We start from the raw sequence: 23393 nt of genomic DNA, 5'->3' as shown, positions 1-23393 counted from the left end.
CTTTCTTTGGATCATAGAGAAAATTTCCTTTAGATGTAGACTTTGCAGAAAGCAGGACAAATCCTACTGTCCTTGTACAGTTTCCCCCATAGTCCAATGAGTTAGCTGTAGCCCAGAGAGCTCAAGTGACTTTTTAAAGGACACACAGGCAGTTAACGAGAGTGGGAAGACATCCAGTTCTCCAGTTTTCTACTCTAGAGTCACCCCCACCCTCTTTGTCATGAGGTCTTGTAGCCCAGGCTGGCCTAGAGCTCACTATGTAGCTGAGGATGACTTTGACCTCTACTGCAGACACATGGTGGCGTCTACCACCTTGCCCAGCTTATGCAGTGCTGGCGGTCAAACTGGGGCTTATGCTGGGTAAGCTCTTTACCAACAGTTGCGTTCCCACCCACCCCTGACTGACTCAGTGCCTCTTCCCACCCACCCCTGCCCGACTAGTGCCTCTTACCAAGAAAAAAAAAAGAGGTGTTTGATATTTTTCCCCTTCTGTTTTTCAGAAGACCTCTACCTTATCATCTGCTTATCTCAACTGGCTATCACCTCTTTCTCTGACTGCTGGAGTCTTTTGTCTTTTTTTTTTGAGGGGAGCAGGAAATAGAGTCTATATAACCTATTCTAGTCTCGAACTTAACTATATAGCTCAGGCTGACTTATACTTGAAGTTCTGCCCCATCAGCTTCTAGGCTGTTGGGACCGAAGTTATAAACCATTGTGGCCAGCTCCTGCTGAAGTCCTAAGCATCATTAAAGTTTAGAGCGCTGCCTCCCCCAGAAGACTCCTTAGGATCCTCAGTCAAATGGAAACCTTCCTTTGTGGTTCTCCCTATATCGGAATACTTTGCTATGCTTTGTTACCAAAATATCTTTCTTTTTAACTTTAACCCTTATCCCTCTGTGCCACGTGGTTCATGTGGGACAGGTGGTGGTGTGCATCCACAAATGAGATGCACAGTTATCCCGTACGCAAAAAGGAGTCGAAGGTACCTAGGAGGCAAACAAGGCACAGCCTGAAAGCTACCGTTTCATATAAAGTATACAAACAGAGAACGAACTGAGCACAGCTAATAGACCACTGTGGTGTTATTGGATGAAATGGGCATGAGATGCAGAGGAAAGTGAAATATATCTTGTGATTACCCAACTCATTATTTCGGGCTAAGCAGTGAAACTCACTGTGTGAAATTAAGAATTCTCAGAGTATAATGGTTCAGCCGGTCAAGATCATTTACCAAAACTCTGGGTTGAAGCCATTTATCAGATTATACAGGGTAGAGTTTTATAACTTCAGTCCCTGACTCATTAATGGCTTTGTTTCATTTTGAGACAGAATTTCATGTGGCCTTATTTGCTACATCACTGAGTGTGATTGACTTTGAACTTCTTACCTTGCTTGCCCCTTTCTGATGCTGAGGTCACAATGCATGCCACCGTACCCAGGTATTTAATGCTAGAGATCAAACCCAGGACATTATGCATGCTTGGCAAGCATTACACCAACAGCTACATCTTCAGTCCCCACATTTGTTTGTTTTGAGACAGTCTTTCTAGGTTGCCCAGAGTGTCCTTGAATTTATGATGCTTTATCCTCAACCTTTGGAGTATTGGGATTAGAGGTGTAGTTCTCTACCTGGCATCAATGGGCTCTAATCTCTTTAAGAAGTCCTGAAATCAAAACCAGAAAGAAATTGGGAAGAAGTGTTTATTTTTGCTGTGTGTGCCAATCATGATCTGATGTTTTTCTTTCAGTGAACTCTAAAACACTGTAAAACTATTGACTTGGGTGTCTTTCTCAAAGGACATTCATTATCTGGTGACCCTATAAGGTAATAAGATCAACAGGTACATTTTCTTCATTTGTTAATTTTGATGTAGACCTAGCAAAACAAACACAGAAGTCCACGTGATTTTTTTTATATATATCAACATAGTCACAAGTGAAATACATGATGGAAGATAAAGGTAGTTCATGGACCATAAGGATACGAGTTTCAAGGAAAATCAAAAAATATTTAAATAGAAGCAGCTTTGTATCTGTGCAGGGTCAGGTCTCAGTCCTGACAGGGTCTCAGCAGTTATACTAATGAAGGCGTTTGGGAAGCACTGGTCATTTAAAAAGCATGGTATGCAAAGCGAGCGAGTTTGTGTGTGCTAAATCTCTCTTAATGCCTCTGTTGATTCTTAAATTCTATCTAAAAGAAATCTAGTGTTTCCTTAAAAAGTGTAATGTAGCTGATAATACTGCTCAGTCTGTTCCAGATCCGTGTTTACCAAATTCCAATGAAATAGAGCAGTTTGCTTCTGTGTGAGTCCCTCTCCGTTTGTATCGTATGGATTACATCTATATGTACTGCACATGCAGCATTATAGTATAATTATTGCTTTAAATATTTTTATGTTTTAGGAAAGAGTTTAGCGAGGGAAGGGCTGGGCTGATGGGACAGGCCTCAATTGCCTGTTTTTCTAGCATTCTGGGGACTAATGCAGGAGTATCCTTGTGAGTTTGTGGCCAGCCTCGGATACATAGTGAGGCTGTGTGTCTCCTGAAACAACACATTAAAAAGCTTCTTTTTAATTACATAGAGGAAGAAAAAATAAAGGCTAAGGAAGGTGCACAGAATTAGAAGGATTTCATGTTTTTATTTGTCTAACTTTTAGATATTTTTCAATTTCACTTTTTCATTTTATTTACTTGTATGGGTTGTTTTTGTTTTTGAGGTGGAGTCTCTTATAGTCCATGCTGGTCTGGAATTTACTAAGTAGCTAAAGATGGCCTTAACCTTCTGAGCTTCTGATTCCTTATTTATTTCTGATCCCGGCGAGTACTTTGATTTTAGGTATATACAACTATTCCTTGTTTATGCTATCCTGGGAATCGAACTCAGGTCTTCAGGCTTGCTAGGCAAGCACTTGTCTAGCTGGGCTACCAGCTCAATACTTTTTCTTTCTTTCTTTCTTTCTTTTTTTTTAAAAAACAACAAACCGATATTAGTTCTTGTCGTAAATTTCTAACCATCTGTGGCTACTGAATGATCTCTTCTGGTAGAGTCACAGCTAGGTTTCATTCCTAATGGAGAATAATAGGTGAGTAACCTAATCCAGTGATGCTAACTCTAAAGAACATTGAAATGTCTGAGCCTCGTTCAGTAGATTTATTTTCTTAACGTCCTGCTTGGTCAGCGTGCTGAGGGACTGAGGATGCAGAGGGCCAGGGGTCCAGTGGAGAGGTGGGATGGCGAGTGTCAGTGTTGGCCAGGGTGATTGGTTGAGAAGGAAGGGCTGGACAGGGAATGGCTCTGTGAAATACTCAGAACTAGGGCCAGGGAGCTACGAGAAACTTCCCCTGTGGACAGGCATGTGGAAGGGCACAGAGGGGATCCCAGCGCTTTGCTTCTCCCCGCCCCCCCAACCACCACCAGACCTTCCTTTCCTTTTCCATTCCTCTCTCCCCCAACTTTTTCCTTCATCCCCTTATCCTTACCTACTCTGTTTTTAATCATATAAGCAATCAATTGTTGTCCTACTTTAGCTTACTATTAGACCATAACATTTTTTGATTCCCTATTGCTTTATTTTCATTCCTCCCCATACATTAGTACAAAGATAAAAATAGTTAATATTTTAATATAAATTGTTTTGGTCTCATTGTTATCTATTTTATCTTGATGATATTAAATGCCTCATTGTTCCAAGCAATATTTAAAGTAATTAAATGTTATTAAACATTCTAACCATTTTCTTATCTTTTGAGGCAGTTCCCAACCTGTAGGTCATAACTCCTTTGGGGATTAAATGACCCTTTCACAGGGGCCACCTAGAAAACACATTTACATTATAATTCATAACTAGCAAAATTACAGTTATGAAGTCGTGGCAATACTAATTTTATGACTGTGGGCCATCGCAACATGAGGAACTGTATTAAAGGGTCACAGCATCAAGAAGGATGAACACAAACACTTTAGAACTTTTAGAATTTATTAAAAGCTTCTATGTAGGCCAATATATTTGATTATTACAGTTGTGTTGGTAATGACATTTCATTAACAAGAACAGAAATCTTGTCAAGTTCAGTTTGAAGGAGGAGGGGGCTTATTTATTACTTATTTTTATGCAACAGGAATAGAATTCCAATGGCACATGATTGTTGACTTTGGCCTCTCAGTTTAAGATGAGAGCGTGGGCTGCCACTTTGTTGGCATTTCTTTTCTACTTGTGAAATGGCTTCTGCAGACATAGCCATCATATCACATCACAGTGGGAAGCAAGAAGGAAAACGGAGCTAATGACGATGGCAGAATGTTAGCCGTCCCTACGCAAGAGATTTCTGGAAACCCTCACCTCTTATTGGCTTTAACGGTAACAAACCTACATATAAAGGACATCTGGAATTCTCCTTTATTTATTTATATCTATGTAGATTATAGGGTGGTGTTGGGTCAGTTTAGGGTGGTATTGGGTCAGTTCCTGTTAGTCAGAGTTCTGCAGCCTTGCACAATACTCTGTGGGTTTTTTGGTTTGTTTTGTTTTCTTGTTTTGTTTTGTTTGTTTGTCTGTTGTCTGAGGGACAAAGTAAGCTCTGTGGCTGTGTTTTCAGGTGACTTTCCTTCCTAGACTTGTAAATGATATCACCTACCTGGGTAGCAGCCCCACGAGGAAGAAGACGCTCTGTAATGACTCAGTCTGTGGCTTCCTTCTCAGGGGTCTCCCCTCCACTGAAGCCAGTGTGCTTGACTCCACCACAGAAAAAAAAAAGAGCTGTAGGATGAACAATTTGAAACAGAGTTGGAGCTTATTAAGAAAAAAATTTAATATACATTTAAGCATTAGTATTGAAAGAGTAGGCTGGAGCAGGAGAAGGGGAGAGGGAAACAGACAGATTCACTTAGGACAGAGACAGTATACACCCAAGTGTAGGTGTGGGCATCCCAATGGAGAGTTGCCCTTAAATGTCTCAGCATAGCTGTGTAAACATTCTGGTTGCTTTTAAATTTACATTTTTTGGGGTCTGGAGAATTGCCTTGGCAGTTAAGAGAAGTACTATTCTTGTGGAAGATCTGAGCTCAGTTTCCAGGACATGTACCAGGCTCCAAAGGATCTGACTCCCTCTGCTGGCCTACACAGACATCTGTACTCATGTGCACGTGCCTACATATAACTAAAAATAATGAAATAAATCTTTACATTTTAGATTTTTCAAAGAGTTTTAAAGAGTTAGTAAGGATGGTTTGGTATAGTTGTTCTTCTGTCAGAAAATTTTTTATTTTTATTGTAAATAAGTCAACAGAATTCTTAGCATAGTATCTTCCATGTGTCCATGTGCCTCTCCATTTACTTCTGCATTCTTCCTTTAGTGTATTGTTAAGTGCATCTTAGTCAGCTTATACTTGTTATTATTATAGGTGGGGTTTCCCTTCTTATATAGTGGGGATATATATATAGTGAGGATATATATATAGTGGGGATATATATATAGTGGGGATATATATATAGTGGGGATATATATATATATATAGTGGGTATATATATATAGTGGGTATATATATATATATATATATAGTGGGGATATATATATAGTGGGGATGTGTGTGTGTGTGTGTGTGTGTGTGTGTGTGTAAACTCAGAGAGAGAGAATATTAGTTTTTTACTAGACAGCTCTGATTAGCTGGGAAGTTACCATTCTCTTTACCCTAGGCTCCCCATTAAACACATGCCCCTATAGCTGATTACTCCATTATATTATAAAGTGCTTTTCCCCCTATTGTATAGAAAAGCATACCAGCAAGTTTTTAAATAAAATCAGGAGTCTCTGAAAGAATTTCAGAATTATTACAATCAAACTTTATTTCTTAAATTTCATAAAAATAAACATTAAAGCTCCGATTTTATAAAAAAAATGTTTATCTTTGATTAACTGTCTTCAAAATGAGGTGTGCAAACTAGATTTCTCAAGGCTGTGTTAGATGAATTACATACTTTTCTCCAAGTCCAGCAGATGTCAGTGTTTCACAGATGTACTAGACTAAAGCAGTGCCTTTGTCCACAGTCTACACATGGATGTCCCTTAGTCATTTAATAGTGTGGTGTGGGTCACTGAAGTGGGGTCAACTGGAGACCATCCAAGTCAGGCTTGCTTTTACCTGTCGGTAAGGGAAGGGGCCTCTGTGGGAAACGATTCATCAATGTCACACAGTGAATGGTGATGCCAAGCCAAGTGTTTTTGTTTCTATAAGACACTCCATATTCAGAGACTGATTAAAAATAGGTACCAAAATCATGGAGAACAAAAAAGGATACTCCAGAGTAGATGGTCCACTTTTGGAGGAAGAAGAGGCAAATGCTGTTCCATTTGTTTGGGCGTACAGTCGTGATGAATAAGATGCTAGATTCTGCAACTGTATAATTAGCAGGAAGTATGTGAAAGCAGCTAGCTGCATATGGAATCACTACATGTGAAAGTGACCTTTGAAAACCATTTTGTGCTTCCTTTGACCATAGGACTCACGTGACACCAGTGTCAGTATTTGTGTGACATGAGTATAATGACTCCCATATCCTGTCTGCTCATAGCCTCATCCAGTGCATTGGAGCAAAATCAGACAAACCATTTAGTTCTCTCTTGTTGTTGAGAGGCGGTTATCACTGTCCCCAAGCATGGCAGGCTCCCAAATCTGTGCTTTTGCTTATTTCATTTTGATGCATGGGCATTGCAGCCCCTCTTTCAGAGCCCTGGAAGTTCTATTCTCCCAGAACCCACTTCCTTAATGTCATTTTCCTGGACTTAACCCCTTGGCAGTGCTGTACCACGACCTCCTTTCTGTTTATTGCCTTGGCAAGTACACCACTACTGATATTACTTTTTTTTTAATGTCCCTTTTTCTTTTGTTTTGTTTTGTTTTCTTCTCTTTTCTTTTTTTATTATTATTTATGTACTTTTATTTATTATTTATTTATTGTTATATGTATGTACACTGTAGCTGTCTTCAGACACCCCAGAAGAGGGCATCACATCTCATTATGAATGGTTGTGAGCTACCATGTGGTTGCTGGGATTTGAACTCAACATCTGCAGAAGAAGAGTCAGTGCTCTTAATTGCTGAGCCATCTCTCCAGCCCAGATTAGGTGTTCCTTACACTCAACTTCTTCAGCTAAGCAAATTGTTAGTTCTTATTGGTCCGTACCTGTCCCATGTTCTTGTAGTTCCTTGGATGGTGCTAACATATTTTTTATAGAGTTATTAATAATGGCTAGTTATTGACTTGATTGTATTGAATTTCTAATAAACCCTAAAGCTTTGTGAACATTTTTTCTCCTTCCCCTTTCTTGTCAGCTGGTTTTATGGTGCATTAAGGGTTTCAAGATAAAGTTTTTTACCCACCAAAAGAAGGCATATTGAAACAGAAAGCAGGGATAGCTGCAGTGAAAGAAATGCATGTGAATCCATGGGAGAGAATGCTAGAGACCTATGTGATGCTACAGAGCACTGACTTACCTTATCTTAGGTTTACAGCGGCTGGAGCTGTTCTGATGGCACACAGCTGGTTCATGAGGCCTCCTGTACGTGCAAGAGGAGGGCAAGCAGAAGAAACAGACTTTGAATTTAGTTACCGTTTACTCCCCTTGAGATACTGCCGGGCTTTCAAGTGCCTGATAAACATTTGGGTAAAAGAAGTGTTGGAAGGCAGCAAGGAGTTCCCGTCTTGCTTAACTCTGAGGCTGAGGAAATGGGCAGCACTGTAACTGCTTAGGATAAGGACTTTGCGAGCTCCTCGTGTACAAAGCACATAGATAGGGAGAGCGGCAGTGCACCCTTTCCCTGCACCTACAAAAGATGCTCCTCATCAGTCTACAGCAGTGCTTCTCAACTGTCCTAATGCTGCATCCGTGTGATACAGTCCCTCATGTTGTGCCGACCTCCACCCATAGATTCTTTCCATTGCTACTTCACTGACTGTACTTTTATACTGTTAGCAATCATAATAGGAATTATCTGTGTTTTCCAGCAGTCTTAGGCGACCCTTGTGAAAGAGTCTTTCCATCCATCCTAAGGGGTTGCAGCCCACGGGTTGAGAACCACTGCTCTAGAGTAAGCCACATTTTAATTGATTCATCCTGATGCCTGTGGCTGATGCTGGTGGCTTACACAGGCCAGGGAACCACTTCGCCTGCCAGAGCCCCAGTCCTTCTCTTCCTCTCCTGTCGTAGCTGTTTTCCTTTATTATTGTAAAGAAGCATGCAGTATAAAGCCATGCTTGCCCTTCTGAAATACCCAGTCCAGCAGAGCTAGGTCCGTGCTGTGCTGTTGTGCAACAGCTCTCTTAGGATTTCCCTATGAGGACCTGAAACTGCACAGTGAGAGAAGACACCCCTGCCCCAGCCCCGAGGCAGCCACAGTTCTTCTTTCCTTTCTGAGTTTGACTGCTTTACGTAAGTAAGTGGACGTGAACAGAACTTGTCTTCTGTGGTTCTCTGTTTATTTCTCGATTGTGTCACACAGAAAAAGAGCTAAGCTTAAAGGTCTAAGAATCTTTAACTTACATTTGAAATACATCTGAGAAACTGAAGTTCATTTGTTTTTTCTTCCTTCCTTCCTTCTTTCCTTCCTTCCTTCCTTCCTTCCTTCCTTCCTTCCTTCCTCTTTCTTGCTTTCTTTCTTTCTTTCTTTCTTTCTTTCTTTCTTTCTTTCTTTCTTTCTTTAAATCTTCTAAGATAGGAAGAACTGAAGGATTGATTTTTCTTTCCCCTTAACTCCTAAGGGAGATACCCAAGGCAAGGCCTGGCGCCCTTCTCTGTGAAAGAGCAGGTAGTCAGTATCTGGGGCTTAGTGTGCTGCTACTGCATGTTCAGGGACTGGCTATTCCATTTCAGTGGCGGAAGTAAAGGGTGACTGGGTTCCAGTGAAACTTTATAGCCGTATTTGGTGGCGAGGCTGTGGGTTGCAGACCCGTGTAGTTAAAGAATCTGAGGCTATGGAGATGGCCCAGTGGGAAAGAGTACTTGCTTCCCAAGCCTGAGGTCCTGAGTGTAAATTCCCCAGCTCTTCCAGTGCTGTGGGAATGTGGAGACCAGAGGATCCCTGGTGTTTGACTCTACCTCACGAGAATCAAGCAGAGTGTGAGGGGTCATTAGATGTCCTTCTCTGGCACACCCACAGGCACACAAAATGTGCCTGTATGGGTGTATACTTCTACACATGCACACATATACGTACATATATGCATTTACTAAAAGAAAAGAGCTGTGCTCAGTTTTTTGCACCACACCCACACAGAATTGATTCACCTCTTCCCATTTGGTTCTTGGCAACTAACTTTGTATCTTTCATATATAGATACGATTCTTGTTCATAGGGATAGCCGTGATGGTCGTGCTGTCTAGCAAAGAATCTCAGATTATTGTTACTTGTTATCTTAATATCTACATCACATTTTCAGAAAAAGTGTTAGCCAAGATATAATTACTTTTTTTTAAGTGTTTAAGAAAATAACATGCTTTGAAGTTTGTCTTCTGAAGACTGGAATTTTAGAGTATTCACACACACATATTATATACATACACACTATACATACATACATACATATGCACACACATACACACATTTACTAAAAGGAAATAGCTGTGCTGTTTTTGTGTTAACTTTCCTTGGGAAGATATAAAACAGTAGTTACTTAATCCAGATGTAGCCCTAACGACAAATCCACCCTAGACCAACATGGCAAACCATGAGTTTATTTATAGGAACGTAGATAAGGGGTTACTTTTAGGAGTGTAGTATCTCCTAACTGCAACAGCTGCATCACTGCAAAGTCCAGCCCTATCACAGATGATGATGTGCAGTTTCCGTCATGGAGGTCCACTTTCAGTTAACCCCCTCTCATGTTTTATACTGCAGCATCTCCTAAGAGCACTCACAGCCAATTCGTGGGAAGGAGTAATGGCTGGAATCCTGGATGAGGATCCTGTAGCCCTCCTTCTAGTCCTGTGAGGAAATGGGGAATAGCTCCTGTTACCATTACCATAGACTTGCTTTCATTATATTTTTGTTCTTATTTTGCTACCAAGACTATGGCCAAAGTCATTTCTACTCCATTATACCCTTTGGGCAATCCTTTTTGTCCAGATAAAACTAACCAACAAATCAGTAGTGTTTGATGATAAAGATGATACATAAACTAAAAACTAAAAACAACCCATCTGCATGCCCAGAAGTAACCACTAATAATAACTGTGTTCAAACATCGCTGGATCTGTTTGTTAGCGTCTACTGGGCTCAGTCTTTTTCACTTTACACTTGCTACAAGCCCATAAAGGGTGACACATTACAGACTAAGGGATGATGTCAAGTGAGCTGGAGGGTTAACACTTCGAACCTTAGTGCAGCGCCCACAAGCTGCCCAGCAGCCCTTCCAGCTGCCATCTTGCTGGAGCCACAGGCATACTCTCTCTACTCCCAGCCCCTGAAGATGTTGGGTGGTAGTGTTCCCTAGCGGTTACTACCTATGAGCTGCCAGTCCTTTTACTGGCCGCTTTATTGAGTTTCTTTTCTCAGTTTGTGTGCGTGCCATCTGTCCACACTGTGGTCCAAGCCTGACTCGTGTAGATGCCGTATTCCATGTGACTGAGCTTGCTTCCCATGGTAGACTAAATATTCTTTGTCTGCCTTACTCTCAAGCCAGAGGCTCTCGTCCTCCCCAGCCCCGGAGTCTTGGCATCACTGGCTATCCGACTTTGTCAAATTACATTCTCTCTTTGAATCTTGATTTTCCCATTTGGAGAAAGCAGATGACAATGTGTCTTGTGGGGTTTTGGGGCAGGTGGCATGAGGATGTGTCTGTGGAGAGAGTAGCACAACTGACAGTGAGCATCAAGTATCAATGCTATTGTCCCTGATTTTCTTATAGACAGAGGATCCTGTGTAAAAGGAAAGGTGATTTGTAGCCTCAATACTTTCCCATCACCCCTGTCGAGAGCCACCATTTCATAAAGCCAGCATGCTCAAGCTCTGCTCCTGGCTGGAGCATCTCCTGCAGATGGCTCCTGCCTGTGCATCTCTAGCTGACAGCAGGTGGTGGCAGAGAGCTAGGCTTGCTCTTGGATTGGGTTTGTGCTAAAGAAAACTGTCTAAATAACTCTTAAGAAAAAACTCAAAAGCCAACAAAGAATAGGCATTTTTTTCATATCCGTAAGTAGAAGAGAAGCCTTCATCTATTGAACTCTTTATTGAGTTTTGACATACTTCCTTTGTGCATTTACTTAGTTGCTCTGTAAAGTTGTTTGTTATTTGTCCTGTCTTAAGAATAAGCTGGGGTTTAAGGAGAACTTCACTTACTGAGAAGTTTCTAGCTACCAATGGTTGTTGTGGGGTCTACACCCAGTGGTTCATCTGGAGTCCAGTGCACTTGACTGGTTTCTAGACCATCTTCTAGGCTCTTGCCTTCACACAGAAGGTCAATGTTTAAGAGAATTTTGCATTTCTAGCTCTGTGTACCATGTGATAAAGATTCACAAGAAGTGCTGTGAAGTTGTACAGTTCCCTTTGCACCCAGGCCCTTGTGATCTCCAGTTCTTCATCTCAGAAGCTGCCACTTTCCTGTGTATCCTTCCTGGGGTAGACTCACAGGGGTGCACACATATTACAGAGAGAAGGGTGATTGTTTTCATAGGCTATTTTAGTTTGACTTTTGGTCTTGGGTATTTTTAGGCTGCTATACTAAGCTAGAAGCTGCTGCACAGAAACACTCAGCACTTATACCATATGCATTTCTAGTTTCTTCTGTATTTCAGCTCTGCCCAGAAGAATCTAAATCCCTGTCTCCAGTGACTGTAGAAGGTTAGGGCCTAGAGAGACTTCAGGGGGGGGGGGGTTACATGAAAGAAGTGATTTGGCAGAAACACAGAAATTCTTCCCATGTAAGGGACATGTAAGGGACAAATGAACAAAAGTAGGTGAAGACAGGTGCTCTCTGGCCTTAAGACATGGCCTCTATTTCTTCCACTGTACATATGTCCCAGAGCCAACTCTTTCTTCAGAGATACAAAGCCCTGCAAATCTCAGTGGGTACCTTCTGGATTCTAATCTATGTCTGTAACTACTTCCTTCATTTAAACACATAGAGTTCATGGGATTAAATAAAGCCTTGTGCTTATAATGCCCTTAGGTTTTCGTGGGAGGCATAGATAAGACTTTCTCATGCTGTGATCCACGTGGTATCAGCAGGATGTTATACCCAAGCATACATTTTACCTGGTGTTGAATGATTGACCTAGTAGTACCCTGGGGATGAATGTTGATTCTGTATTTTGATACAAGCATTGGTGCCTGTGTCAAAGCAAGAATGTTACATTACCAATGCCGAAGTGGTCAGGGGTCATCCTGTCTTCAGATGTATATGATTCTATACTAAGATTCCCAATGGCTAGTACATGTTGAGACAGAGTGAAAATGCATTTATGATGTAAATATTTTTAATTACCTGCTTCCATTAGGTGATTTAGTTGATTAGTTCTTCATGGATCTGTGTGTTTCCCTTTCTTCATTTTATTACGTGTGTGTGTGTGTGTGTGTGTGTGTGTGTGTTGTATGCTTGTGGAGTCAGAGGACAATTTTGGGGAGAGTCCGTTCTCTCTACCATGTGGCTTGAGGGCAAGCAACTTTAACCACTAAACCATCTTACTTTCCCAGAATTTTTTTTTTCAAAACCATTTATATGTATAATCAGAAATGAACTGTGTCTTGTTGAAACACATAATTAATTTTATTTATTACCCATGTGTTTTTCGTTGTTTTCCTTGAGGAGCAAGTATCATATATTAGTCTGCTCTAACATAGCCATGATGAGTTCAAAGGATTGATTTCTGAGTCTGTCACAAGAGCTGTCACGAGGTACTGGCCCTGTGTTTTGTTTGGGATTTTCAATTCTTTGTGCTGTGAAAGAGTGATTGAGGGACATGTCTGAGTCTCTGCAGTCACTTGTCACTTGTGTGACTTCAAGAATAGGCATACAGCTGCTCAGTTAACATTTGCTGTTACTGTGTCAGGGACACTTTACATCATAACATGTTTATTCATTTATAGTTTTAGGTGGAGGTGGTTTTGATTGATGTTTCATAGTTGATATGTGATAGTGCTAAGATTTAAACCTGGTAGCCTTTCTAGAAGCCTGCACAGCCCATCTCTCAGTAAAATGCTGTGGACTCACTTGTATTAAGATTCTACAAAGTTTGGAGTTTATGTGATTGTGGAGAGTTGGAATGCTGCAGATTTGTAACTAAATTATTAAGAGCTATCTTTAGCCCCCAATAGCTATTCATTACCCAGAAAAATTCTTTGTAGCAATGACCTAACAAACCTCTAGCTTGCACCCACCCAAAGGCTAAGAATGCCACCAGATACCACCTGAAGCCTATTACTAATTCCCCAGATTTTCTATTACTGGCCGATCTGATGCTCCTGCCATGTATTTGGAATATGCCTTGATTTATGACTTTCTTTTGTTCTGTAACTATAAATATTTCACAAAACTGTTACCTCTATGCCCCCATCCCACCCCACCTCCAGAACATGGCATTTGGCATAGCTTGTGTCCATGTTCCTGGCTCAGGATCACTGATAGTTGGCTTTAGAGTAATTTATCCCTTATTCCCATTGAGGTGAGAGCTGTGTTTTTGTACTGGTCATAGCCTCTAAAGTAGTTGTCCTGTGGCTGGTTTTTTTTTTTTTTTCCATCCCTTTGCTCAGCCACACTTGTATCTGTTAGCAGTGGAGACAGCATAGATGTTGAATCTTGACCCTCCTGGGATATCTTCCACTTTGAACTGAGTGACTCTAAGGAATCCTTTGAGCTTTCTGAATTGCTTTTTTGCATGTGAAGAGCAGTCTGCACCCTCCTGCCTGCCTATAGATGTAGCAATTTTACTCACCCCTTTTCTTCCTAGGGGAGAGGAGAGTGCTGGGCCTGGGTGGACACTGTGCCAGTGTTGGCTTCTGTACTCTGCTCTTCTTGACCATGCCCTGTGGTTCAGAGTCAGGTGTCTCCTGTGATCCAAGCAGGTTATTACATGCATATGGTCAGGAGCCACAGGCTGCTCATTAGGTCCTTCACTCTCATCCAGCCATTTTAGAGAAAGCTGAGTCGTAAGGAATCAAGGAAGGAAGGAAAGAAGGAAGGAAGGAAGGAAGGAAGGAAGGAAGGAAGGAAGGAAGGAAGGAAGGAAGGATGGATGGATGGATGGATGGATTCCTACTGCTTATTGGACCCCAGGGCAAGAGCTACTTACAGCATAGTGATTTGTCAAAAGAACTGCATGGAAGCTTAAGTAAGGCTTGCTATATGACCATTGCTATATTAGATGAGGCAGCCTTAGGATTGGAGCACAGATACCCCGAGGCAGATAATCACAAGTGGGCTTGTGAGACATGGATCCATTGATGTAACTGATGCCACAGGAATACAAGGGAAATGTTGTGAAGGGTAATGGCCAGGAAACATGGGGAGGTTTTGCATAGCCAAGCAAAGACATCTTAGATGTATTAAAGGTGATACACTAAATGCACTTTTGGGGAGTCCTTTCTTTTCTTTTTCTTTCTTTCTTTTCTTTTCTTTTTCTTTTTTGTTGCTGTTTGTCGAGACAGGATCTCATGTAACCCTGGATGACCTTGAACTCTTGTATAGCCAATGATGACTTTGCATTCCTGATTCTCCTGCTAAAATTACATATATGGTTTACTGTGCCTGTTTTAGGCGGTGCTGAAGATTAAACATAGGGCTTTGCACAGTGGGTAAACAGTCTGCAATTGAGCTATATTCCCAGTCCTGCTACATGCTTCTGAACAAGGGAGAGCCAGGAAAAAGCCTGCATTTTAGGAAGTGGGATTATCAGTTGTGCTTTCTGGAGGAATGGTACATTCAAAAGCACAAGATGAGAATCCTAGCCCTAGTGCAGAGGGGTGACTGCACTAAATCATATTCCTGAATCTCCCAAAGGAGAGTGCATAGAAGATGTGACCAAGAAATGCAAGATAAAAAGAATTAAAGTGAAGAGAAGAATGCTAACAACGGTGCCTGTTAAATCCAGAGCAGGGCTGTGCGTATCCCTTGGACTCCATCACTCATTCTCAGGGTCAGGGCAGAGACAGTCCCGTGGCTGAACAGGCTCCATCCTAGGGACCTCTGTCCCGTGAAAACTAGGGTGAACGGAAGCATGCATAAAGTCCGACTTTATTTTCTCTAGAGCTTATTTTCTAGGCTTCCTTTTACTGATGAAGAGTCCACAGCTCTGCTTGCTCCCACCCCATGTGTCTCTTACTGTAACCTTTTGGCCACCTCCCTAAGGGATATTGATCTTACCCTGTCCACCCTTGACCTCTGTTCTTATTTCAGAAACTCTTTCTATATCTCATGACAGCTGTAGCTATAGCCTGCAGATCAAGTCTGGTCTTCTACTTGTTTTAGCATATAAGCATAGCTAGTTATTCATGTGTGTGTGTGTGTGTGTGTGTGTGTGTGTGTGTGTGTGTGTGTGTATACACACACACATACATACATACATACATACATACATACATACATACATATATACATACATACTGCTTATGGCCTCTATCACAATACAAAACTGATCTATTGTCCACAGGGTCTCATAGCCTAAATTATTTACTCCTTCACCCTTTATTGAAAACAAAATTCAACACACCTCACTCTGGCTCTTCACCTACACTATCTTAGTTTTCTTGTTCTCTCTTTGGCTGAGGCCCGAGGCAGGAAGAAAGAGGGCACCAATCAGTTCTAAGGGAAGACTAAAGTAAAAAGCTCTGCTCAATTTTACTTGGAGTTCCAGAGGACCTTCATTCCTTTCTCCACCAGTTCAAGAAATTGTGCCTCATATTTCTTAATTCAAAGGAGAAAGTCTCATAAGAAATGTGATTATCTTGGACTGTACTTAGTCAGAGAGCTCATAAGCATTATCTGATTTAATGTTTGTGACAGCAGGTGAACAAGCAGATTTGCAGATGGTAACGTCGAAAGCACAGACGGGAAGGCCACTCACCCTTGATCGCACAGCTAGGAAATAGCATGGTCCTTGCCGCTTACCAGCTGCCTGCAGAGGAGGCCGCTCTTTCAGAGCAATACCAAATAATGGGAAAAAGAAAGAGTGCAAACAAACACAGAGTATAAGGCTGCTGCCGTTTCCCAAAGGTTAGCTTTGCAGTTTTGGATGCAAGAGAGCTGTGGAGCTTCACCTCCCCCAGAAAGAACAAATAAACACTAAAGCGGCTGTGCAGAAGAGCTGACGACCCCCAGAGACCTCTGCCAGAAGGTCTTGTTGCCATTCTGATGAGCGGAGCTCTTCAGCTCTCCTGGTTACATTTTACTCCAGCCAGGCCTGTGAGGCAAGAGCAGGAGGGTGAACTGAAATCAGGATTGTGGTGGGCGCTATGCTAGTGTCTTCTGTTAAGGAGCCTTTACTGACTGTAAATCATGAAGGAAGAATATGTGTGAAGAAGGAAGCCTTTTCTGGTTTTCCTACTGAATTTTGACTTTGTGGTACATTAGGGCGTGTCTACAGTCATATTCTAGTATATGTAGCAAGGGAATCTTGTTGAGCCCAAACCTGATTTACTTCACTGATTTCTTCACTGGGGAAAGGTGACATTCAGAAGTAGTGTTATGGAAATGTGAAGAGTCCCAGAAAGGTGAGTAGGTAGGTAAGGCTGTGTGTGTGTGTGTGTGTATGTGTGTGTGTGTGTGTGTGTGTGTGTGTCAGCAGAAGAGGAGAGAAAGAAAGGATGGTGGTAAGCCACAGAAAGAACTTCAGGGGAAAGAGGCAGTTTAACTGCATTCAGAAAAACACTAAGATTCACCAAACAGCAGAAGTGGAAACACAGCAGAAAGGACTTTCTAAATAACGACTGGAACCAGGGCCACAGTCAAGTGCACAAATAGTAGAAGGTATTGGGGTGGAAGCACTTCTATGGGTAGGGACTCAAAAATCAGCATTCCAGGTAGAATGTTGGGACCTCTGCAGGGCAGTTTCAGATCCCTGAGTTACCCAATGGCCCAAAGGCCATTCTCACTTCTGCTTAGCAGCTATAGAGTTTCACATCTAACTAGTGGCCATGTGAAGGTAGACTTATTCATTTTGTCCCATAATGTCACTTCTTTAATCCAAATATATATACCTTAGAGTTATTCAGGTAGGAGGTGCCATGCCAGGATTGATCTATCTGAAGATAATGTACTCATCTCTCAGGGCCCTTGTGCTCTAGAAGTCTATTAAAATTCAAGCGTGAAGGATGACTTGGAAAAAATTATGGCCTACAAGGAAAATTGCTGTCCAGCCGAGTCGACAGAGATGTATTCACTCGGCTCTACGAGACAGACTCCAGGGAGAGCCGCAGGCCAAGCACAGGGAGCAGCAGCAGCAGCAGCAGCAGCAGCAGCAGTAAACTGGATTCCAGTTTGAGGGCTGAGAATGGCTTCCCTCGACTGTTTCTCTTCTCTAGTTCTTCCTCCACCACACGACTGTGGTGGCTCCAGAACTCCGCCTTCTTTCTGTATGAGTGGGCGCTGGTGACTATCCCAGTGTTCTGCTGCCGTCCCTTTTTGTTGCTTTACTTTTATACTTTATTTTTTATTATGTTAAGTAGTAACCCACATGAGACGTGAGCCCTTAAAACTTTGGGTATATATATTTATTTTGTCCATAAACAAAATGTCATAACAGATCTCTAGAACTTTTCCATCTTGCGTGGCTGAGATGCTGTACTTATCAGATAGTATCTTCCCCTGGCCCCTGGCAAATAGCATTCTACTTTCTGTTTATAAAAGTTTTACTATTCTGGACACCTAGTATGAGTGGAGTCATACAGTGTGTGTGTTTATATGATCTATGTTTCATCTAGCACAGTGTCCTCATGGTTCATCCATGTCCAGTTTTACAAAATTGTCTTCAGTTTTGTGGCAGATTAATATATTACCATATGCATGTGCCATGGTTTTGGTTCTTATTTGTTTGGATCGGTCGTTAACTCCGATGTTTCAGCTGTTCTGCCTTTTGGCTATTGGGTACACGGCTACGTGAAAATGGCAGGATAAAGATCTGCTGAGATCCTGATTTTAATGCTTTTGGATGAATGCCTAGGAGTAGGGTGTCTAGATGTTTTGTTAGTTCTACTTTTAGTTTTTTGAGAACTCTGTGTGTGCCACTGTCCTGGTATGCACTCCTCCACTGCTGGAGAGAACTGCACACCTATCATCTCTTAGTCCTTGCTCTGAAAATGTAAAGAAGACCCTTGGCAGTGGGGTCCAAATATATAAGCCACTGTCCATTACTGTAGAGATAAATTAATGGGACAGGAATAGAGAGGAAAGATCAGTGACATCACCTTTTTAATTTTTTTTTTTTTTTAAGCAAGCAGGCCTTGGAATAGACAAGCCGACTTAGAGGGTTGGATCTCAGGTTGGACCTGAGCTCTTCAGTGTGGGATGTTAGCAGGTAAGGTGAGTATGTACATGGCAGGAACAGGAAGTGGGGTTCACCTCATAGGAAGTCATCAACTGCATGAAGTCAGGACCGATCTATCTGAACAACCCACTTCTAGCACTGTGAGCTGAGAGTCCTCGGCTTGCAGCCGTGGTATACTGTGCCAGCAATGCTCTCTGTGTGCTTAACCCACACCTAAGCTGCAAGTCTGAGCCTCCCCTTTGCCTGTCACTGGGAGGGAAAGGAAGAGGAGTGGGCCTTGGGACTGCACGGAACTCTTTACAGCTGTGAAATAGCTCCATGCTTTCTGTCTTCCCCGGCCTTCTCACATCCCTCCATCTGTCATTATCCCAGTGTACTGGCTCCCACACCAGACAGGTGTGAAGAATCAGCTACGTGCTAGAGTTAAAGGAAGGTCTGAGGTCTGCCCATACGGAGTCCTCTTGCTGATGTGGATAAGGCCAGGAACCTGCCATTTCTATAGAGGCATGCTAAGGACTGCGGAAGGATGGATGCAGGACTAACAACGTTGCTGAAGAATTATTTCCTTTGTCCAACTTGTTCTTTTTTTCTTTTTCATGATTTCACAAGGATTATATACTTTTTTAAAAAATGAGAAAAATGATAGATGTTAATAGAAATAACCGGCTATCCTGAAGCAGTCTTGACGTAACCCTTGATACTCCAAGTACATTTCTGTTTTCCACAGGTGGACTTGACCTCATCTTCCTTCCTGGCCTCGGATTTGACAAAGATGGCAACCGGCTAGGGCGGGGTAAGGGGTACTATGACACCTACCTGAAGCGCTGTGTACAGCATCAGGAAGTGAAGCCCTACACCATGGCTTTGGCTTTCAAAGAGCAGATGTGTCCCCAGGTTCCAGTGGATGAGCATGACATGAAGGTAGATGAAGTCCTTTACGAAGACTCCCCAGCATCTTAAGTTACACCACGGCAGCCACACTTACTGCTCCGGACTGGTGTAAAGAAAATATGTGTATTTTCCTCTTGTCAAAAATGAGTCAAAATGGCACATTAAAGTGAATATGGGTTGTGATTTTTAGTGTAAAAATAAAATAATATAAAATCCTCTTTAGAAATCAATAGAAATGTTACTATTAGAATATTAATGCAAATGGAGGTGGAAACCCAGTGGTTTTCAGCTTAGCTTTCTGGTGTTAAGATGGTAAGTTGACCTTTCTGTCTTCTAATTTAAATTAGATATTTGTGAGTATTAGAGAAACAGAAATTGGGTGTGAATGAAGGCACTGTTTCTTAATATCCAGTCTTAGGCCTGATTGCTCTGGCATATGGAGACTCAGCTGTTATTAATTGGTTTGGCAGTACTTGGTATGGAAAGTTATTATACCGCCTAATCATGACTTCATTTACTCACCTTGAAGTTTTGTGTGTGACATTTTATAGCTTCGTGTGGTGAATAGATGGGGATCTTTTGTGTTTTCCCTATTTTGATTCAGTTGATTGGTCTCTGGCCCCGAGGACTTACAAAAGCAATCATTTCTGTCAATCCATGGGTTCCATTTGGAAATGGAAGCCACCTTGGCCTGGACTTTGCCAGATGGCCTCACAGCCAGGGATAGGTACTTCTGTTAAGGGGAAAGATTTGGTTATCAGGAGACACTCGGGGGTCTTCCTGGATGTGACTGCTTGCTTGGTTCCACCTGCAGCCTGTCCCCAGCTGCTGCTGGCATTGCCTCTGGGATGGTGGGATGCCGTCTGCATCTGCTCTCTCCTTCCTGTCTTCCTGCTCACAATTTCTTCAACTCTCAGCATTTCTCAGCTCAAGTAGGCAGGCTTCTTTTCAAGTAGCTCAGCTTCTTTTGCCTCCAATTTATTTCAGGGATGATCTGATAAGACATAAATCTAGTGTGGGCAATCCGCATCGAAGTGTTTTGGAGACAATTTAACAAGTAGATGCTATGGAAGAAATCCCTTGTAAGCGCTCCCCTTTTCTATCATCTCTTTCCTCTCCCCCATATGTGTTTCTGTGCGTACTGCAAGCACGACAGGCCGTCTGCGCAGTGCAAGTCTGTTTTCCTGCATCTCAATGCTGGTTCCTTTTGTCCTGGGACCTGCTGGGTATCTTCAGGGCTGTGCCCTTGCTTCAGTTCTCCAGTTCCTTGGCTCCCTCCTGCCAGTTCCAGATTCTTCCTCCCCTTGCTGTGGCCATTGCCCAGTTATCACATTGTCCTACAGAGCAGTTACTAATAGCCAGGTCTGTCCATTCACAAGGCTCTAAGTTCAGAAGAGCTTCTTGTCTTTGGTAGATGACTGATGGAGAGCGTTTGGTAACATTTTTAAAAGTGTAAACAGAATATATGTACAATTATTTCATTTTAAACACAGATCTTCTGTTTTTTACACAATAATATACAGTTTGATATTTTGTGTTAAATCATAACATCACTGAGCTGTTGCAGGTCGAGAAAGCTTTGCTTTTTTAACCTATGTTATTCGTGTATTAAAAGAGAACATGTAAGAGCCAGGTGTAGTTAGAATAGACAAATGACTTGCCAGAAATTGCTGGGCACTCAAGATTCAGAAAAATCAAAAGCCACACAATCTCTTCCTGTAATGGTTAATCTTGTAAACTTGACAGGATTTAGAATTATTGTAGAAACACATCCCTGGCATGTTTATTGAGAGTGTTTCCTGAAAGGTTTACTCAAACAGTGCAGACTTACCCAATATGTGGTAACTCCATCTCTTGGGATGGAGACTGAATGAGTAGGGATAATGAATTGAGCACTAACGATCACTGCTCTCTGCTTCCTGACTGTGGTTGTCTGGATGCTATAATGACTTTTATAAATAATCCATTAATAAATGGCCAAAATAAATTCTTGCTTAAGTTGTTTCTTATCAAATATTTTGGTAATAATGAGCATATCAACTAATACACACCCCTAAAAAGATAGCCATTTCTGTGTGACCAAGCTTGCACCGTGGGATTCCTGCTGAAGGTATTGGAAGGATGACACTCCCCTCCGCCCATGATATAGGGTAGGATGACACTGTAGGTATATTTGGTATATAGATTAGGACATCTATGACCCAGGCAGTGAGCACCACAGAGTAGGGCATCATATATTATGATTTGAATCCAAAATGCTCCCACAGGTTCATGTTCTGAATTGTTTTCCCCAGGGATGGCATTGTTTTGCTTTTGGAGGCAGAGCCTAGCTGGCAGAAGTAGGCCATTGGAGGTAGATCTGTCCTGGTTCCTCTCTGACTTTCTGCTTCCTAATCTGCTGTGATGAAGCCCCACCCACACTTCTATAGCATGCCTTCCTTTCCTTCATGAGCTGAAACCCTCTGAACCTGTGAGCCCAGCCAAGCCATGCCTCTCTTCATTTGTTTTTGACGGATATTCTATCACAGCAGTGCAAAAGTGACAAGTACACACTTTCAGAATGAAGAGAGTCTGAGGAGGAGCCACCTAGATAGAGGAGAGCTAGTAATCAGATACTAGCTGAACCCTTAACCACAGAGGAACCAGAGCTGGAAAACATTGGAACCACAAAGAGGTGCATGATACATATTTCAAAGAACTGTGTTTAATTGAATCAAAACCATGTAAAGTTGTAGTCAGTGGTTAAGAATAACTCACATTTAATCCCAGTGTTCCCCTACCTAAAGGGCTGGTCAAATATACTGAGACACGGGCAGCCTCATGCAGAAACTCAGTTCCCGGCCCTAGACTTTAAAACTTTGCATGTATATGGGGCTAGAGTGGGGGATGCAGGCATATATGTGTTTCTTGTGGAGACTTCTGAAGTCTACTTGCTTACATTGTATTTAATAGGTATATGTTTAGTTCTTCCCCTAGCCTATAGCTCCTGAAAGTACATTCTCTGACAAGTTCATAATCATTTCGAGAAATACCACAGACCCCACCAGAAAATAATTAATAATTCCTGATGAGGGAATGGACCTGCTCTATTGCTGCCCTGTGTCCATTGGGAGGGTACAGAGGGGAAAAGGAAAGGAGACATGTTGAAATTACAATATCAAAACTAAAAACAAAAAGAAAACTAACTCTCCCTGCCACATTAGCCACCAACTGTCCATAGCTCCTCAGTGATGGGTACAGGCTCACCAATCCCTTCTCCATGGGGGACTGCCAACTGGCTTCATCTTGTGCAGTTGGCCACAGCTGCTGTGAGTACATGTGTGCAGCTGCCCTGTCATCCAGAAGACACTGCCTCTCCAACTTCTGGCTCTTCAATCATTCTTTCTTCTCTTCTGCAGTGGTATCTGGGCCTTGGGCGCAGGTGAGGTACAGAAACATGCTGAGCATCCCACTGACACTCATTCTTCCTGCTCTGGGCAGTTGGTGTACTGCATCAACTTCTACACCACATATGTGTATGTTCATGTGTGTGAGTTGGCCATATGTGTGTGAGTGTATGTGTGTATGTATGTGTGTATACTAACTATACATGTATGTTTACCATATATGTGTGCATGTATGTGTTTGCCATATATGTGTGCATGTGTGTGTGTTACCATATGTGTGTGCATGTGTGTTTGCCATGTGTGTGTGTGTGTGTGTGTGTGTTTGTGTGTGTGTGTGTGCACATGCCTGCCTGCACCCCAGAAGAAGGCATTGGATCCCCTGGAGTTGGCTTTTCATGTGATTGTGAAGCTGGGAGCCTCATTGAAGTTGACTCCTCAGGAAGGGCGGGAAAGGTTCTTAAATTGTTGAACTATCTCCCTGGCTTGGAATTTTTAAGACAAACTACATTCTACTGTGCAGAAACTCTCCATAATAGATCAGATGCCACTGATTTCTTATAGTCTTCTTGGCAAGCTTCTTAAACTATGGGAGTTGTGTAACTGAGTTTAGGGATCACAAACACACACACACACACACACACAAATTGGCAA

At 42.1% G+C, this 23393-nt stretch overlaps 1 protein-coding gene across 3 annotated transcripts in view; it reads left to right on the top strand.

The window, feature by feature from the left end:
• The window catches only part of Mthfs (methenyltetrahydrofolate synthetase), a 31292-nt gene extending 11415 nt beyond the window's left edge, over positions 1-19877 (top strand). For all 3 annotated transcript variants that reach the window (XM_052187670.1, XM_052187673.1, XM_052187671.1), the window contains exon 3: positions 19193-19877. In XM_052187670.1, coding sequence (XP_052043630.1) covers positions 19193-19425 — 233 coding nt within the window. In that variant the 3' untranslated portion in view covers positions 19426-19877. The remainder of the gene's footprint in view (positions 1-19192) is intronic.
• The last annotated feature ends 3516 nt before the right edge of the window (positions 19878-23393 follow it).

The sequence above is a fragment of the Apodemus sylvaticus genome, chromosome 7 (assembly GCF_947179515.1).
Source record: "Apodemus sylvaticus chromosome 7, mApoSyl1.1, whole genome shotgun sequence".
Taxonomy (NCBI): domain Eukaryota; kingdom Metazoa; phylum Chordata; class Mammalia; order Rodentia; family Muridae; genus Apodemus; species Apodemus sylvaticus.
This window is presented reverse-complemented; position numbering and strand designations above follow the sequence as displayed.